General features: G+C 45.7%; 2 protein-coding genes across 4 annotated transcripts in view; one reads left to right on the top strand and one right to left on the bottom strand.

Moving 5' to 3' along the window:
- Positions 1 to 679: 679 nt before the first annotated feature.
- On the bottom strand, positions 680 to 4,456 carry LOC124193091 (zinc finger protein 667-like). 3 transcript variants are annotated; one of them, XM_046586748.1, is made up of 5 exons: positions 3,902 to 4,456; positions 2,430 to 3,833; positions 1,673 to 2,363; positions 1,480 to 1,613; positions 680 to 1,407 (listed from the first exon to the last, which is right to left on the bottom strand). In XM_046586748.1, exons 2-5 carry the CDS (start codon positions 3,796 to 3,798, stop codon positions 1,082 to 1,084), a joined length of 2,520 nt encoding a protein of 839 aa, XP_046442704.1. In that variant the 5' UTR covers positions 3,799 to 3,833; positions 3,902 to 4,456; the 3' UTR covers positions 680 to 1,081. The 3 variants fall into 3 exon arrangements, with proteins under 3 accessions (XP_046442704.1, XP_046442703.1, XP_046442702.1); XM_046586747.1 differs by having other exon boundaries at positions 4,053 to 4,327; XM_046586746.1 differs by having other exon boundaries at positions 2,430 to 4,339.
- LOC124193090 (protein tiptop-like) overlaps positions 4,427 to 17,872 on the top strand; it is a 52,911-nt gene continuing 39,465 nt past the window's right edge. The window contains exon 1 of the mRNA XM_046586745.1: positions 4,427 to 5,524. Coding sequence (XP_046442701.1) covers positions 5,485 to 5,524 — 40 coding nt within the window. The 5' untranslated portion in view covers positions 4,427 to 5,484. The remainder of the gene's footprint in view (positions 5,525 to 17,872) is intronic.

Here is a 17,872-nt window from a genome sequence, read left to right as displayed (position 1 = left end):
GACGAAATATACGACGAGCCGACGTCATCTTTATGTTGGCGTCGCGGGAGGAGGACGCTGCTGCTACTACTACTACTGCAACTACTACTTCCATTTGAGCGGGCGAAATGGGTCGGAGAAAGAAGGCGAGTCGAATGATGGAAACGTTCCTTCTCCTCTTCTTCTTCTACTTGTATATCGTTCGGGAGAAGGGGGAATAAGAAGCAGTAAGGACGCAGCAGAGAGGGAGAACGCCAAACTGTCATCTTCACCGACTCGGCCGAGAATTCACGCTCGATGTCGCCGATCTTAAATCAGTCGTCGGGGGCGCAATGCTGGCATGGCCGTACGCCATCATCCCAGGAAAGAGAGAGAAGCCGCCTCGTAACTCAACTGCCGGCAACGACACCAGCGCACATACTCTCTCCGGCCGTCGTCGTCGTGACGACCGACGGCCGTACAACACGAGGACTCTTCCCGAAAAGTCCTTCTCTCTTGGTTCTTTGATTTCATGCGACTCTTTCCGCCCTTTTCTGACCTCTTATTTCTTCTGGGCCATCTGATCCATCCGACCCGCTTTACCCTCTTGCCTCTCTATATCCATCGTACAACATCCCTCCCAAAAGAAAATGAAGAAACGAATAGCGAAAGAGAAGGGGGGACGACGAAGGAAAAGAAGAAGAAAAACAACACAAGAGAATGGAGAGGAATGAAATCTATTGACAATCCATGGGGAATACACGGCCGGCGTCCGCCTCTTTTATGCGTTTGAAGTTCCTTGCCCAGTTGTCCTTTTCTCTTTGGAAAATCAGAGCAAATCCCTTGCCTCCTCCAATAAAAGAAAAAAGATGAAGAAATAAGGCCCAACAGAATGGCGTCGCCAAACTTGACTGACATACGACATCCATCGATCGATTCCCGGCAGCCCAGCTATACACAAGAGAGAGAGAGAGAGAGGCCTGTGTAAGACATATATATGGATGCGACCGGATCTCCACACACAACTCTCGACGACCGATCCACCTCCAAGTTTGTTCTAGATAGGCAACTGGGCATTTGAGAAAAGGCCACGCCGCCGCTCCATTCCGTGTATTGGTGCTCATCACGCGTCGTCGAGATGAACATGCTGGGCACCAGCCCGTGACGATGTCGAGTGGGTCTTGCGTCCTTTTGCTCGTTTGCTTCCCTCCGGTCCAGTCATCGACTGGCCTTTGATGGTCAGACGCGGCGCGTGCAATTGTCGGATATGAGCCAGCCGTTCTTCTTCCCGCTCAAAATGACGACCGCAAAAATGACATCGAAAGGCCAACTCTCCAGTGTGTGACTGAAGATGGAGCTTTAGCGCCGCCGTGGAACTGTAGAGTTGCTCGCACTCGGGGCATCGGTACTTAACGGACGACGTTTCCGCCATCGCCGACGAAGGTTTTCCTAATGAGATGATCGTAATCCGTAATGTGATCATACTCAAGCTGCACGCAACCTTCTATATTAGCTGCTTACCAGATACGAATTGTTTAGGATGCTCGACGGCCTGGTGGTACAAAAGCTCCACTTTGAGACGACATCGATAGGAACAAGAATCGCAAGCCAAGGCCAAGGATTCCGACGACTCGGTCGCCTGGCAACCTGCCCTTCTGATAAACAATTGCACAAAATTAATTTCAGAATTAATTAAAAGCAAAGAAATTGCAACCTGTGAGCGGAAAGCTGCTGCTTTAAAGCAAATGTGGTGCCGCAGCGGATGCAGCGCGGAAGAAGATCGGGATGATCCGACAGAAAATGTTCCTTGAGACTTGCCAAATCAGTGAATTGAGTATAGCAATGCGGACACGATCGAAGCCGGACGGTGGTGCCGTAAGAGCCGCGCGTTTTGGTAGCCATGTCTCGGTGCTCCTGGGTTGACCTATGTCTCACAGACGAGTCCTTGGTGGGGAAGCTCAGACTACAGATCAAACATCGGTAACGAGTCTCGTCGCTGGGAGCCGCTTGACAGTTGAAACGGTGATGAGTAAATGACCAATTGGACGTAGTCTTGAAATCACAGTGGTCGCAAGCGTAGCTTTGTGCGCAGTTCAACATTTTGGCAGGGACAGCGTGCTCTGACGTCAGATGCTGATTGAGAGCAATTCGATAACGAAAATTGACTGGATTGCGTTGGGGACTACACAGGTGACACTGTAATGGTTCCAACTTGCTCACTACCACCGCCACCGACTTGTGGACAATTTCAACACAATTGAGGTGACCCTCCGATTCCAGATGGAGTTTCATTGCGTCGTTATCCAGCTGACCGACCTGGCACAAGCTACAAAAGTAAGTCCCGCCACTACGACGAGAAGAATCTTGTAGATCGCATTCTGAATGTTCCGCACTTTTCCAATGAGCTAAAAAGAGAAAAAAACAAAACAATTACATAAGTCGTGAAAAGGCTTGGGACTGCAATATTATACTCAGTAGATCAGCGTGACTGTGACAAAAGAAACGACAGAGTCGGCACTGAAATGGCGCTTCTAGAACAATCAGGTGGATGTGATCCAAAATGCAACGATCCCGTTCTGGATGCTTCCGACAGCGAGAAATGTGATAGCGCGATACCAAATGCTTGCCGAAAAGTGGTTTAGGCACCCACACCAAGCAGGTGGGACAACGACACGCGTTGTTTTCTTCTTTATTCTTTTGTTTTTTGATCCGCCAAGGATCGTCAACATCTTCTTCATCTTGCAGGACGTCAATTTCCCATTCAACTGGTAATGTCGAGTTCAGTTTACTCCGTCTCAGGCCGTACTTTAAGCCGTCGGTGGTCGCCAGCTGTTGAGCGGTTCGTTTGAAATGCAACTCTGATTGAAGATGTTTTTCAAAGACAACACGTCCCGTCAAACGACGATTGCACGGCTTGCAATCGTACTCTACCGAAGAGCCGGCCTTGTGAATGTCGCGTGGCTTGAGACCAGGCATCCACTTACCTCGTGACGGGTAAGGTAGCTTTGTTGATTGCGGAGTTGAGGTAATGAGATCACTGCTGGATGGGATGTCTGTCTCGTTTGAAGGGCTGACCTCCATTCCGCTACATGCTGGAACCTCCGAATTGTTGACCACTTCTGGACTGCTGAAAGCCGATGTGACGTCAGTGGTGACCAATAGAGCAGAGTGATCAGTCATATCTTCGTTGCTCGTCATCTCAATGCCGGCCGAGTCATGGGAGGAATTGAGATCAGTTGTTTCGCCAAGGGGGAACGTCGAGTTGTCATGTTGTTGGTCGTCAGTGTTTTGCATAGTCTCGGTTTCGGGTTTCAATCGCTCAGTGGAAGCGACAAGAGGTTCTGTCGATCGTCGGGGACGCCGTCCTGATTCTGTTCCTTTGCAGCTCTGGAGTTCCAGCAAAGAGAAAAAATCGTCTGCCCGTAGTGGTTCCTCCGAATGAATATCGCTGGCCCACGTCGTCGACGACACCATGCACAGTCCCAAATGGCTCATAAAGTCGTCGGCTGAATTTTCAACCGATAGGTCAGCCACCAACGGATTTTCACTGGCATGGCGAGACTTGTAACGTTCTTCCACCTCGTGATTGGATGATGATGAAAGAATTGGGTCTGACCTGTTGGAACTCTTGGATGGCACATGAAGATAATTTCTGAGACTCGAGGAACTGTTGTTTCTTGCCATGCTGAGGTAAGAGGTATGAGTGGGGATCACATGTTCTTGTGGTTTCGTTATGAAATTGTTGGACTGACACTTTTGCCTTCGGTGATGAATGTAGTTGTCCAAACCGTTGATTGTTGCCCTGCAACGAAGGCAGTAATGGGTGTCTTCTTCCTCCATGGTGGGTGAAATATCTTCAACTGTTCAACCTTTCTCTGATAATTGATGAAATGAATGTAAGCATATTAATAACACATAGCACCAACATGTTTTGCTGATTTACATATTTTCTTGTAAAAAAATACACATAAATTTAGACTTTCAGTTGTCACGAATGCAGTCAAAAGATTCTTCTGATTTTCCAAGAAAATATAGAACAATAATCACACGCTTGCACACAGTCTGAAATTCTTTGCAGAAAGATAATTTAACACCTCTCTTAACAGAATAAAAACAATCTGACAGCTGATGAATAATTGTCTGACAACGGCGCCCCCCTCCTCCACGGCGCACTTTTGTCTTTGTCTTTCGTCTCCAAAACGTAACCCCCCCTTTCTTTTTGCAAAACTAAAGGCAGTTCGTGATCAAGCGTGGTCGAGTGAAGATCGGAACTTCGGAAGAATCCACGTCGGACAGATACAGATTTTTGAATCACAATTATTTAGTGTTAATGTTTTTCCATTTCGAAACACAGCAGACGAAACAGTGAGCTTCTAGTCTATCAATAGCTCGCTAGATGGAATCTATTTGTTATCATAAAATATCGTGTTTCGTAAGGCGGAGAATCACGAAAATGGCAAATTCGACCAGAAGATGAGACTTTTTTTAAAACCACGCTCTGAACATTAAAAACAGAAACTTAAGTGAAAATTAAAAAAAAAAAAAACATTTTTCGGAAATACCGGCCAGATTTTGACGTCACATTGGTGTATTTGAGTGATTTTTTTGAAAATAACTGGAACTGCCTTCGTTGTGACTGAAAATGTGTAGAGCGACTAAGCTCCGCCTCCCGGGCTTACCCCCCTCACCACCCATGGTCCATTTGTGTGGCGTTGTGTGTCGTCATCGAGATCGTAAAATAGGCCCCACCCCTTTCCTTTGGGCTGCGGCTGTGTGTGGGAAAAACCTGCCCGTCAAGGGCGACGAGCGCCAAGGCGCCCGATTCAGTGCTTCTCGTGGCGGCAAAGTGTTCGTACGTACGGACCAGAGTCGGCCCTCTAAACACCACACAACACTGAAAAGGGTTTTTTCACAAACTTGACGGACCATTCGTGTGCTGTTGTGTTACTCTTGTTGATTTCGGTCCATCGCACACCATCAATCCCGATTTGTTCCAACTTGCGGCTACATCCGGCTCATCCGAGTGACATTACTTGTATTCCAGTGTGTCGTGTTCCAATCTACAAAGGAGAGACTCTGTGGAATCGGATTTCGTCGTGTTATTGGAACCTATAATCTTTTTTCGTCTCACCGAAACAACAACAATAATTTCCAATTTTTAATGTGCACTGTCACCAATATCGTCCATTCTTCTCCGTTCGTTATTTGCCGGTGACAAGTGATGGAATGGTGTCGATCCGTTACCGCGTGGCCGGCGTGAACGCAGCACCAAGTGTCTACTGACCGGGAGTTACGCACCCAAAAGTTTGTTTTTCTGGAATGCGTTTGAATCAGTGCTTTTTCTAAAAAATTCGAATCGAAGAAAAAGAAAAAAATTTTGAATTGAAACAGAAAATCCCGACTGTGTTGAGTTAAGTTTCCTGTTGTTTTTGGTGTGTTTGCCAGAAACGATATCCAACAGTTCGGCCGTTAAGTTGCCGCTTTATTTTTGGCGAAGAAAATCAGTGATTTAGTGACCCAGTAAAGATGCCGAGGAAGAAACAGGACTGTCCGAAGCGCATGAAATGTAAGTCCTCCGCTTTTTCAATGTTTATTACCGCGTCCCCTACACACTACACTTCTTTTCGCTTTTTATTTATTTTTCTTTCCATCTGACCCCTCCTCCCCCACCACCTCTCGAAAAACGCACACGGTTGATGATGGATCGGCCGATGCCGACGCAGGATGTTGTGTTAGTGTTTTGATTGCGGTAATTACGTATTGTCTCATTTTTTTTAACCGAGAGGAGAGAAAAAGAGCGGGAACTGTGTGCGAGCCGTTCAAATTTGAAATGTGTCGAGAGAGAACTGCGTGAACTTACACACTGTACGTAATAAACGGCAACAGGTTACCCTAGCACGGTGGGTTACGTCGAGCGAACCGATGGCATAATCTTCCGTCGAGATTGGAATAGTGTTATAACCAGATTGTCGATGGGTGGCGTGGAACACCAAACACGTGAAGAAAATCGATAAAGCCATCCAAAATGACACCGTGTCTTTTCTTTTTCTTTTCCCTCCCAGCAGCAGCAGCGATATTATTATTCTCTTTTATTCTCCCCTCTAAATAAAAAGTTGACGATTTCCAGGTTAGACTGAATCGATGTTGCATAGCGACGTGACATGACGAATGTCGTGTCACGCTAGTGGCCCGGTCGTCCACACAGCCCAGACGGGTGTGGATGATGACGGTTGATTGGTTTGGTGTTGTTCCCGATCTAGATATATATATATTTTTCCCGTTCAGGTTATTCTCTCTATTGCTGCTGACTCTTTTTTTTTATTCTTTGTCTCTCGTTGGCTATTTGGTGGTTTGTGTGTCTTTTGTTTTTCTGTTGTCTCTTTTTCAGCTCAGCTTTGTTATCGTTGTAGTCGTTAGTGAGATCGAGTCCGGTTTTTTTTTTTTGTTTTTCTTTTTGTCGAGCGACGGGCAAAAGAGCGGACGGGTGGGGTGGGCGACCCGTTCTCTCTCTCTGTGTGTGTGTTGTTCAGCTCTGGCTGCTGTTGTGTGCCTGACGTGCGGCGCATCATCCATCAATCGGGACGCGGGACCATAGCGTGGCTGTCACTCACTTATCAATGGCCGGGCGCAGCCCGTTCGTTCGCCTGTGCGCTCAACCACCCCTTCACTCTGTACCAGCTCTGGGTTCAATCCATCCATCTGAAACTGTCTCGTCCAGCAGCATCGAATCCATCACATTCCGGACTCTCTTTTCTCTACTCTTTCTCTCTCTCTCTCTCTGTTCGTACTCTTTTTCGATCGGTTCTTTTTCATTTTTATTTTTCATTCTCTTCTTCATCATCATTCTCTTCCCCCTTTTTTTCCACCGTATATTACATATATACGTGTGTGTACACTTTGACCGATTCGATGGCGGCGCAGCTGATGAACTCAATGAGTCATCGCCTGTGCTGTGGTAGACTATCTGTGAATATCTAGTTCGTGCGCTTATCCACCACCGGTAATTTTTGTTTTAAAGCGGAAGCGCTCATCTTTGATTCGTCGGCAAAAGTATAGACACCACCAGCACCGTTAGGCAGTGGCAGCAGTTGAGCGGGGCGGGATGGAGTTGTCTATCTATATCATTCGTTTGCTTCTATACCAAATGACTGACTGGCCTGCTGGCTCTGCTGATGCTTGCCGTGGCTTTAGCTTCGGATCATCCATCTCGGTCACCATCCGTCACTGGAAGCATTAGCTCTGGTCGCCATTATCCTCCTCCCCCCTCTTGCTCCTTTTTATTTTTCTCTATTCGTGTGTCATTGTCTCGTTTTTTCGAATACTATCCGCCCGCGTGCCAATATCTTTCATGCCAAACCATGAAAATCCCCAAAAATAATAATAGAGAAGGAATGAGATAGCCCTCATCATCGAGGTCGGCCATTTGATTGGATCAGAGGCGAGAGAGAGACTTTCACTAGGCGATTGATGTCGACTTTCAAAAAATGAAGGGAAAAAATATACTTTGTCTTCTTTTGTGTGTGTGCGGATCACTGGCGTACTAAACTTGGTCTCTCGCTCTCTTGCGCTGATGGTAAGTGATGGTCCGATGGCCATCCATCATCAATCCATCGTCAGGGAAAAACGGGGCTCCGACGCGCGCTGTATATAGGGTCATAAATTACCCATCTTTTTTTGTGTGTGTGCTACGTTTTCTCCAAGAGGTCGTCGCCTCGACATGTACACATGGGTGGCTATACAACTATTCCTTATAGGCTGGGGCTGCTGCCCTATATGTACCCCCTTCAATTTCCCGTCTAAATGTGTGCGAATATCCGTGCTCTCTGGTTCCTTTCGGAAACATATCACCCGATTGATTGATAGGCTTCCCACCAAACCAGAGAGAAAAAAAAAGGCCAAAAAATCAAAGAGTTGAAGGAAAAAAGATTTTTGGGGATCTTGTACTACTGGCTGGTGCCGAATAGGTCTTTTGTATTTTTTCCGTATCTAGATGTATGTATATAGAGAGGGAAGGAGCCAATCTATAAAAAAGATAGAGAAAGATCGTTTCATCCTTCCGACCCGGTTGGTATTTTCTTCTTTTTTTTTTACCGAGTCCGGGGTATATACATTAAATACGCTCATGGGAATCGAAACCAGCCTTTTTGAGTGGTTGGTTTTTTAGTGGCGCGACGTTTGAATTACGACCACACCGCCCCCTTGATGTTTCAGCGCTCTCTCGCGCGCGCAGCTCACACACGCACATACCGCGCCGTTGACCTTTTCCAACAAGCCGAAGCTGTTTCACAGTCATCATCCGAAAAACAAAAAAACAAAAATTCTCGATGCCGCCATATGAAGAGAGGATGGTTTGGTTGTTGTGTTGTGATTCAGTGCCAAACCATTTCACATTAGATATATATTTTCTTTCGTCTATTATCTATCTTGGTACAAAACAAACACAGTAAGAATTATGCGAAAAACCCGTGGATAACAAAGAAATTTCAACACTCGCCAGCTACTACCGATCGTTTGTCTCCGTGTAGAATTTTTTTTTAAAGAGAAGGAGCACCTGCACCGCGGTCCCGCGTTCCTTTTTGCTTCCAAGGAAAAAAAATATCTGACCGTGTGTGTGTGTGTATTATATTGTTGTATATATATATATACCCTCGGAAGCAATGGAACAGCAAACTGCAGGGCTCCGAGAGTCATCCGTCATTCGTAAGGTGGTTGTATTCTTTCTTTCTTTTTTGTCCTCCACACACACACACATGTATAGACATTCCTACGGGCCTGGTTCCGGTTGGAGAGGGAACTGCGGGAATGAACTCCGGTGGCACCAGGCGACAATGATGTCAGATTAGTTATCATTAAAGGTCTTTTCCCTTTTATCCCGTGACCGATATTCACGGGAGAGAAGGATTTTCTTTTCTTTTTTACGTCATTTGATCGGTCGTGTCTGGAAATCATCATCGAAAAGGATTTTTTTGTTTTTTTCGAGAGAGAATAGCACGACGGCGATATCAAAGGTTCGCTAGAAGAATCGTTTAGTTATATCGACTTGATGAGTTTCTAGAGAAAAGTGGGAAGAAACGGAATAGCTCATTGTTGTTCCAATGGGGTTTTGTGGAGCAAAAAGGGGCGTTACCGGATTTTTCTTTTTTGTTCTTTCTCATTTTCCTGACTGAGATATTTATGCATCCTCCTCCTCCTCCTGCTTCTATATAGTCGGACCCGGTGGAAAATCGAAAGACCAAAAAAACCGCACAAATCGTTTGTCTATGATTTTGACCCTTTTCTCTATTTCTCCTCAGCATTTTACTTGATGGACTAGCTCACATCCGCCCACCACTTCCATCTGCGGTCGTCGCCTGATTGAGGTGCTCATTCACGGCAATGTCATTTCCCTGATGGATGTTTTTTCTTTCCCTCTTCTTCTTCGTTCTACAACTACACGCACAGACAATAATAACGGCGTTCAAGCGGCCAATAACAACAAGAAAAAACAGTGTGAAAAATGTTAAATCTCTCGTCTCGCTTTCGTCTGACAAAAAGGAAATGCTTGTTTGGTTTTCTGGGTCTTTTGCGGTCGTGTGTGTGTTCGCGCACGACCGCAACGGGCAAAAGATGGATGCAGGGAAGGTCTACCGCCGCCACTCTCCTCGTTGTTTTTCAATACGATCTAATAACTCTTTATTTATGGACTAGACACGGACGCAATCAAGGTTTTCTTCCCTAACCCTCTGTGTGTGTGTGTTTAATAGAAAGAATAGATGATGAGAACAAACAAGAGCTTACAACAGAGAAATACCAAAGCAAAATGGCTTTTTATTTTGTTGTTGTTGTTGCTGGAGAGGAAATGTGGAAATTCAATTGTTGGCGCGTCTCTTTACAACTCTCCAATTTTATTTATTTAGTTTTATTTTTTTCGTCTTGTTTCTCAGGGCAGGCCTCTGGGCAATATTTCTATAGACATCATTTTTTTTTTCTTCTGGCTTGAAACATGCCTTTGATTAGCCTTGCGAGCGAGGGAGAAGGAGGAGGAGGGAGGAACGGGGTGATTTATTGCGCGTAACTGGCAGCTCCAACAGTTCTGGCAACTCACACAGAAAAGAAAGAAGAGACTGGCAGCTCTCCTTTTTCGCTTTTTTTCTCTTCTTCACTCGACTCGTCTGTGTATATTTTTTCACTGACGTTTCAGTTCAACCTCCCTCGACGAGCTTGCGGTCGTTCCTTTTCTTTTGGTTAATTATTCGAAATAATCATCATAATGGCCATATACCTGGACCAGCATCTGCCGCTCGGTTCCCAAGACAAATATTTCTCTTCAAAGTGAACGGGTTTCTTCTCCTTGTGTTTCTCTTTTGGGAGCCGTTCATCAGCAGTTCAACAGGTAGAAGAAGAAGAAAGAAAGAAAAGAAGGGGGCCGGATATGTCGTTTGTTATTGTGTCTATGCGTGTGTGTGAAAGCGTCCTGTCTGTTACACGAGATAGATAGCTCTGGGCGCGGGAAATTTTTTCAAATTCAATAGTCGTAAATTAGTCGAGAGCCGCGACGTGCAGTTAATATACTGCCGCATTTCACTCTGTACATTTGCGCGCCGCGTCGTGCTGCTGCTGCTGCCACACAGTCTCGCGTTCGTCCGCGCAACGTGCATGCATTTGTAATACCCGTAATGGATGAGAACGAGCGAGCTCGTCTATAGATATATATTTACCTGCTTATAGTATGTATCTCAGGTGCGCCGGCCCGACGGTCTATTAAAAGTCGTTGGCTATTCCAACAGGTGACGGGCGTGAACGTGTTTCACACATTGCCCGTATGTATACACCGTCCCTTCTTCTTCTTCCATTTTTTTTTTTCTTTCCATATTTTGTTTTATCTTTTTTCTGACGTCAAGTGAAATCGTCCTCGTTTCTCTCTCTCAACGTCGTTTATAAATATATATTCTCCCGGCCTGCTGCTGCTGCTGCTGCTGGTGGTGATTCATTTGTTTTTCCAACGTCGCCATATTAGCCTTTTTTTTCATGTGAGCTGGCAGATACGAGAGTGTTGGGGCAAAAAAGAGTCTGAGAGGACAATTGGAATTCGGATCGCATATGACGGTCGCTTAATGTCCCGACAGCTGCGTCTACATTCACCGGCCGTCAATCAATGGCGTCTCATCTGGGTATGAACGCCGGATCCGCGCGCGTAACAGCTCGGTCTAGGGGACCTTCTTTCTATAGCTCGAGGGCAACAACACAACAACACAAACATTAAAAAAGAGCAGCTAGAGAGAGAGAGTATAGTAGCAGGAGCAGACAGTGTTATATGGATATGGTGTTGCAGCCAAACAATGGCCCTCCTTCTCCCCCCTTCTTTGGTGGACGTTTTTATCGAGCTATTGAGACCCATTACACGTGTGTGTGTGTGTGTTATGCGCGCGCGGCTCGTTGCTGAACGCGTTCGCCTTTTAACCGAAAGCGATATTCTTCTTTTTTTCTCAACTGGTTACGGCGCCGTATTTAAATAGACAAAAATGTAGGTCTCACCCACTCCGAGGTGAAACATCTTTTCTTGTCCGGATGATGGATGTCGAGGCCAGCGAGACGATTTGCTCTCTAATCTATATCATGTCGAGCTGTTAGATTCGTGGGGGTCGTTCGAGTTATTTTCTCTTGTCCACATTTTTTTTGTCTCTCTCCTATTATTTTGTTTCTTTTTCAATCCTTTTTTTTTCTTCTTGTTCGTCGCCAGTGACACATTCACCATTTTTCTTGTTTCGAAATAAAAGAAAAAGCCATTTGAGTCTTTTTCTTTTTTTTTTCTCTCTCGGTGTAGCAGTATTACTGGATTGTGGGTAGTTGGTGGTTCACAAAAGGCGGATGGAGAGTACGGAGTTTTGGTGGGGTGGTTTGTGGGCCGTGTCTTGCGCGACGGCCATCAATCTGCCGAGCGGGAGCGTCTCGTCGTTGGGGCCTACGACAGACAGGAGACCCCCTTCATTCTCTTTTTCAATGCAAAAAAGGGCTCCTTTTATTTTTTCTCTCTCTCTGTGTCGAGTAAGAGAACTTGTGGGGGGGACGAAAGAAAGCGAAGAAATAAATCGAATAGAAAAGAGTTTGAAGAAGAGACACACACACACAGGGGAAGAAGAAGGAAAAAGAAGAAGAAGACGAAAGATATGGGCCCTGGATAGTGCTTGCAACTATACTACTGGAGTCGGTGGGAGGGTTTCCAGAAGAGACCCGGAGCGCTTGGAGGCCAGATGGTAGTAGTGAAAAGAGACAGTAAATCTTCGTCGGCCGTCAGTCGTTCTCTCCTAGACTGCCGGGCTAGTAAGGAAACTGGTCTCTCTCTCTATCTGAAAAGGTTGGCTGGCGCTGGCTGCTTTCGCTGCAGCAGCTTTGATACGTAGAGACGCACATTTCCAAACGGTTGACAACGTCAGTCCATAAAGCATTTGGGAGCAGCAGCAGCAGCAGCAGCCCCGGCGTGCGCCCTGCTCGATGGGTTACATCCATAAATAGTCTGTCACCCTTCAGAGTAGACAAAAAAAAGTGGGGGGGAATGCAATGCTCACACAGTTACGTATATATATATATACCCGTTCGATTCGTTCGGTCCGTCTTACCACCCCCGCCCAGCGCTATCCCCCACCCCGCATATTGACAATAGAAAGGACATTTATCTCGTATGGCTATTGGATATATAAATATATATATAGAGAAGAAGAAGAAAAAAAGACAGAAAGGATAGAGACTGTGTGATATATCGCTCAGGAAATAATGATTTCCAGCTCTCTGCTGCGCTTGGTTCTCTCGCTCGATTCATTGGAGCCGGCCCCCATTGAATTAGCTATAAATCTATCAAGACTTTGTTCCTTTTTTTTTGTGTTGTTTTCTTCTTCTTACTATTTTCTGTGTATCCCTTTTGGCTGACGATATCTTCCACTCGGCGTGTGTGTACTGTATATATATGACATGGCCATCAGACTGATGAATGCCCTATGCTGTTGGAGAGCGACATCCATAGCACGTATATATATATAGAGAGAAGACAGTTCGAAAAGGATATATATTATATAGAAGCAGAAGAAAACGACAGTCCCTTCGTGTGCATCCGCTCTATACTCGTCTGACCCGTCCGGATCCCGCTCCCCGTCCGTCAACGTCTTCTGCTTACTAAACATCACATTGGAGAAGAGAGTTGCTGGACTTCTTGGACTTTTCTGGGTCGTTTTTTCCCTTCTTTTTTTCCATATCACTTTGAGCTGCTGCTGCTGCTGGTAGGATTCTTTTTGGATCGACGCGCACAAACTTTCCAGAAGGGGCTGTCGACGCTGACAGATTTACTAACTGACAACGTCCAACAGCCAGAAACCAGGAGCATAGTTTTTCTCTTTCTGTGTGTGTGTGTGTGTGTGTATGTCCGCTGAAGGAGAGTGGCAAGAGGAGAGTCTTGTGTGTGAAAAAGAGGCGCTAGCAATCTGTGTTTAGAACTTTCTTCTGGTATGTTGCGTATGTGTGTAATCAATCTGTCCAGATTTTTTGGCCTCACTCTCTTCCACACACGTATAGTGGCCTCTATATATACCGCTGCGGGTTGGGAACCTATATTGCCTGGCTGGTGGCTGTTGCGCCGTCGTCCCGTTGGGCGTTGGGAGCCGCTTGGCTTTTATAAATACCAGGTGATTGGTTGGTATCAATGAGTTGTTGCTGCCTGATTTGAGCGCGGCTGCCGACTGGATGAAATGTGTGTCTGTTTGGACATTTTTCTCGCCCTCTTAAAATGGGGGGGGGGAAGCTGTGCTGTGTGTGTACCACCACAACAGACGTGTACGTAAGAGCTGAAAAAACAAATCTCTACGTCGCCCACTCTTCTTCTTCTTTTGATTTTGTTTTGGTTTCGGGGAGAGCCTGATGACCCACACACTTTGCAGTACACACAGGAAACACGCACTTCCCGCGCTCGACTAACTACTGGTTTTCAGGTGCGCTCAATGACAGACACGCAACAGAAACGCCAACGTCAGTCCAGCAGCGGACTCTGGCCGGCAGATCTCATGGTCGTTTTCCTTAGAGTGTGTTTGTCCCGACAGATCTGTAAACACTGTTAGCGGCTTTGTCGCCTTGTTTCTCTCCCTCTCTTTCTCTCACGGTAGTCGATGGCCAAAAGAAAACGGATCACTATACAACACACTAAATTATCGAGTCAAAATAAGTCGCTGGGCAGGTGCCCGGCCGCAGGCTAATTTGTGGAAGAAAATTTTGTTTTTCTTAAATTTTTTTCCGTTTCTTTTTTCTTTTTATCTTGTCGTAAAATGCCATTGTCATCTTTTGTGTGTTTTTTCTCGACTCCTCCTTCTATTTGTCTTGTGATCATTTCTTTTATTCATGTCGACAGTCTCAGCGGTAACCGGTTTGGCCGGGTCTATTGGCCCAACACGCAAACTGAAAGGCGATGCTTTTTTTCAACACGTCGCCATCGTCGACCCTGTTCTTTCTTTCTTATTCATCTGTCCGATAGACAGATAGGTGTTATTGGGAAGACGAGCCATCCTGGGACGGACAGGCCATGGCCGATCGAGAACTGTCTGTCGATTGTCTGACGGCTGACCACATCCTGGAACACTATCGAGATTGATGAAGTGAACTTGTCTCCCCCCTGATCGTTCGTTCGTTCCCTTCTCACCTCTCGACCGGTTTTATAGTCATTTCCAATCGAAAAATTCTGTCCAGGTGTTTTGTCTACCAATTGTTCAAATGATAGTCTATTGATAGCCCTCGATGGCCGTCTCTTTCATATCTGCATTGCCTGCGAGCCTTAGGAGAAAATCTTGTGTCTCTTTTTTCTTGGCCCGTCTGCCCTTTTTGGCACCTGGAGAAGAAATGGCAGCAGCGCAACAGAGTGAACAGTGAAGGTTTTTTTCCTTTTTTCGCCTTGTGTGTGTGCGGTGGATGATGATGCACACGACCCCAAACGGATGCATCATTTGGTATTTCTTCTTCTTTGACTCTTTTCTCTTTTTGAGGACGGCCGAGAGAGAAGAGTTACGACCCGGTGTATGTAGCCTGTCTCATTAAAAAGAGAAAAGAAGAGGGACAGGACACGCTTGAGAGCGGCCGAGGAGCCCATCACATATAACACACCAACCAAAAATGTGTAGTTCTTTTCTTTTTTTTTTGTAAAATATTTATACACTTAAGAGAGAGAGAGAGAGGCTCAGGTACACACCGCATGAGTCAAACAAGAGGGGGGGCCCTCCTTCACACACACACACACACAAAATATCTATCTAATAAAAATAACAAATCCAGTCAGTCAGTCTCAGGCTATTTACCGTGCTCACAGTAAAAAAAATTTTTTTAACAAAATGAGAAAGGGGGGAAGCAATTCGCTTACCTGTCAGGTGACATAAATCGACTTACGCTCTACATTTTTTTTGTTTTGTGTCAGCTGTGAAAGGTGTCGGTTGGAAAAATTTTCGAAAAAATAAAAATTTGGTGAATAGAAAATCGGATTTTTTTTGTTTTTCGAAGCGTCCTCGTCATTGCCGGTGTGCCGCACCCATCCGATCAATTCACGATTTGTTGATGGAAATGACAAGGCTTCACTTCCAAATCAAAAATGGCGTTTTGTACATGGTCATGATTGGACAAGTGAAGACGAAGAAGGATGAATCGGCCAGAGAGAAACACCAAATAGAGGTATAAGTTGCGCAATGATAGGGCTATGCACAGAAAGGAGACATGACCGAAGAAGAGAAAATGCTTTTTTTTTTAAATTTTTCGCTTGTCGGCAGTCCTCCCCTCTCATCCGTCTAGCAGACACAATGGCCCTCTGACACGGAATCTTGGCCACAGTCTTTAAACAAGAAAAAAGGAGAGAACCAATCGAGTTTTGAGTTGATTAGTGTGACCCATTCGTTGATCCTCTCCGTCTGCTTGAGAAAAAAGAAGAAACAAGTCGAAAAATATCCATTGATTGATATTGGTGGTAATTCGGTGGGTCGGCCCCCAAGAAAAACCAAAAAAATAAATGCAGTGCAGGAAATGAGTTTTTCATTATTATATTCTCTCCCAAAAGAAGAAGAAGAAGAAGAAAATGAGTTAAAGTTGCATGACCGGTTGTCGTTACGTTTATTTTCTCGTTGCCTCCCCTTCGACAGCCAGCAGACACACTGTGACTCTTATATATATATGAAGAGAGGCTCCAGGAATCTTCACCAGCCCAGCGCAGGGCCCGGTGTTAAAAGGTTCTGACCGGTGAGCCATGCCGCGAGCTTTATTAGATTCTTCTCCTACATACATATAGCTGGGTTGTTGCTTCAGCTCTTTTCCCCGATTTGTTCAACTTGTGTGTGTCGACTGGAATGAAGAGACGAAGAAAAAAAGGGGGGAGCGTCTCATCTTTTTCTTTTTTGGCCGAGGATGGAGGTGAGGCCTTTATTCATCCACATGCGTGTCCCGATGATGTCACACTCGTACGAGGCCACGTCGGTCCCGCACCGACGTCGTTTCTGTCCCTTCGAATGACGCCTAATGAATACCCTCCTCTTTTTAATGCCAAGGGCGGAGCAACTTTATTCCTCATGTGTCGATTGTTCATCACACACATTTCTTTTTTCAAAAATGTTAACAGACGATGGCAGAAAAGAAAAATTCTTCTTCTTCTTTTTTTAAAACCGAGTCCGGCGCGTTGCGTGCCGTCCGGCTGTTATACATCTATCCATTTATTCGCAGGCGGCGGCGGCGGACGCGGCGGCCTCTTTTGACAGACAGACGGAGAGAGAGCGCTTGACGTTTAAATAACTCCTCCTTTATACACACACACACATATTCGGTCTCTTAACCATCTTTTGTATTTCTCCCACGCGATGAACGGCAGAGTATGAGGAGGTCTCTCTATTGGACTTTTTCTTCTTCCCTTCTTCTTTTTCTTACAGATGAAAGATAAGAGGTTGTGATCTTGTCAAGTGACGTCAGACACTGCTGAAAAAAAAAGAGCTAAAGCAGCAGCACGAGTCGCCCCGTACTTGACGGGCAAAAGGGGAGCCTCCTTGTACATCATGCGCTTGATTTTGTTTCGCTGGTTCCTTCTCATTTCCCTAAATATATTTATTTATATAAAAGTATAGCTCATAAGAGGACAGATCCCGTAAAAACAAGGGGGGCACAGCAGCAGCACTTTGATGATGAAGAAGAAGTTGCCCCGGTGGTCTGCTGCGTTCTTATATTCTGGCGTGTATTGTCTCTTTTTTTTTCTCTTTTCTTTTTTGGGTTTTTTCTGACATGCCCATCTTGAAATAGAACCTCACTCACTCACTCACTCACTCTGCCGGCCACAGCTCTCTTTCTCTCACTCTCTCTCTGGCTTTCTTCTCTATGGCTGTTCAGCTAATAATAGTTGAAACGGTTCGAAATGGTTGAGAGGCAAAAGAAGAAGAGACGGCAGCGATATATTTTGATGGACTCGAGACGAGTGGCGTCAGACACGCGGAAAGAGGAGAAAAAAAAACCGCCACTTGAAAGCGAAAGGGGCGGCCGAAGGAGAGCGGAATGCGTCCGGGGGTCTGTGCTGGGCTAGCGCTAGCTGCTGCTGTGATGGCACTCTTGCCCTTGGATTGATGGCCGGCCTCTGGACACACTCGCCTCCAATCTTTCATTAATAATGGCGATAGTTTTTCGTGTCGTAGAAGCCAAGAATGCGGTCGCAATGATCTCCAAGACGCGATCCGACGATTGTGGCCAGCACTTCGTGAGCATCAAACCAGCGCGAGAGAGAAAAATAATGAAGTCGAAAGAAGTAACTGTCGTTTTTCGCACCTATGGGCGTGTCACAAACGGCGTCGTTGACACCATCCGTTTTCTCTTTTTCTCCTTTTATTTTTATCAGAGTTTTTTTGGTTTTGTTTGGTGAGCGCAGTGACAAAGAGAGACCCAGATAGGC

This window comes from Daphnia pulex, chromosome 4 (assembly GCF_021134715.1).
Source record: "Daphnia pulex isolate KAP4 chromosome 4, ASM2113471v1".
NCBI lineage: Eukaryota > Metazoa > Arthropoda > Branchiopoda > Diplostraca > Daphniidae > Daphnia > Daphnia pulex.
The sequence above is the reverse complement of the archived record's forward strand: the minus strand, read 5'-3'. Positions and strand labels throughout refer to the sequence as shown.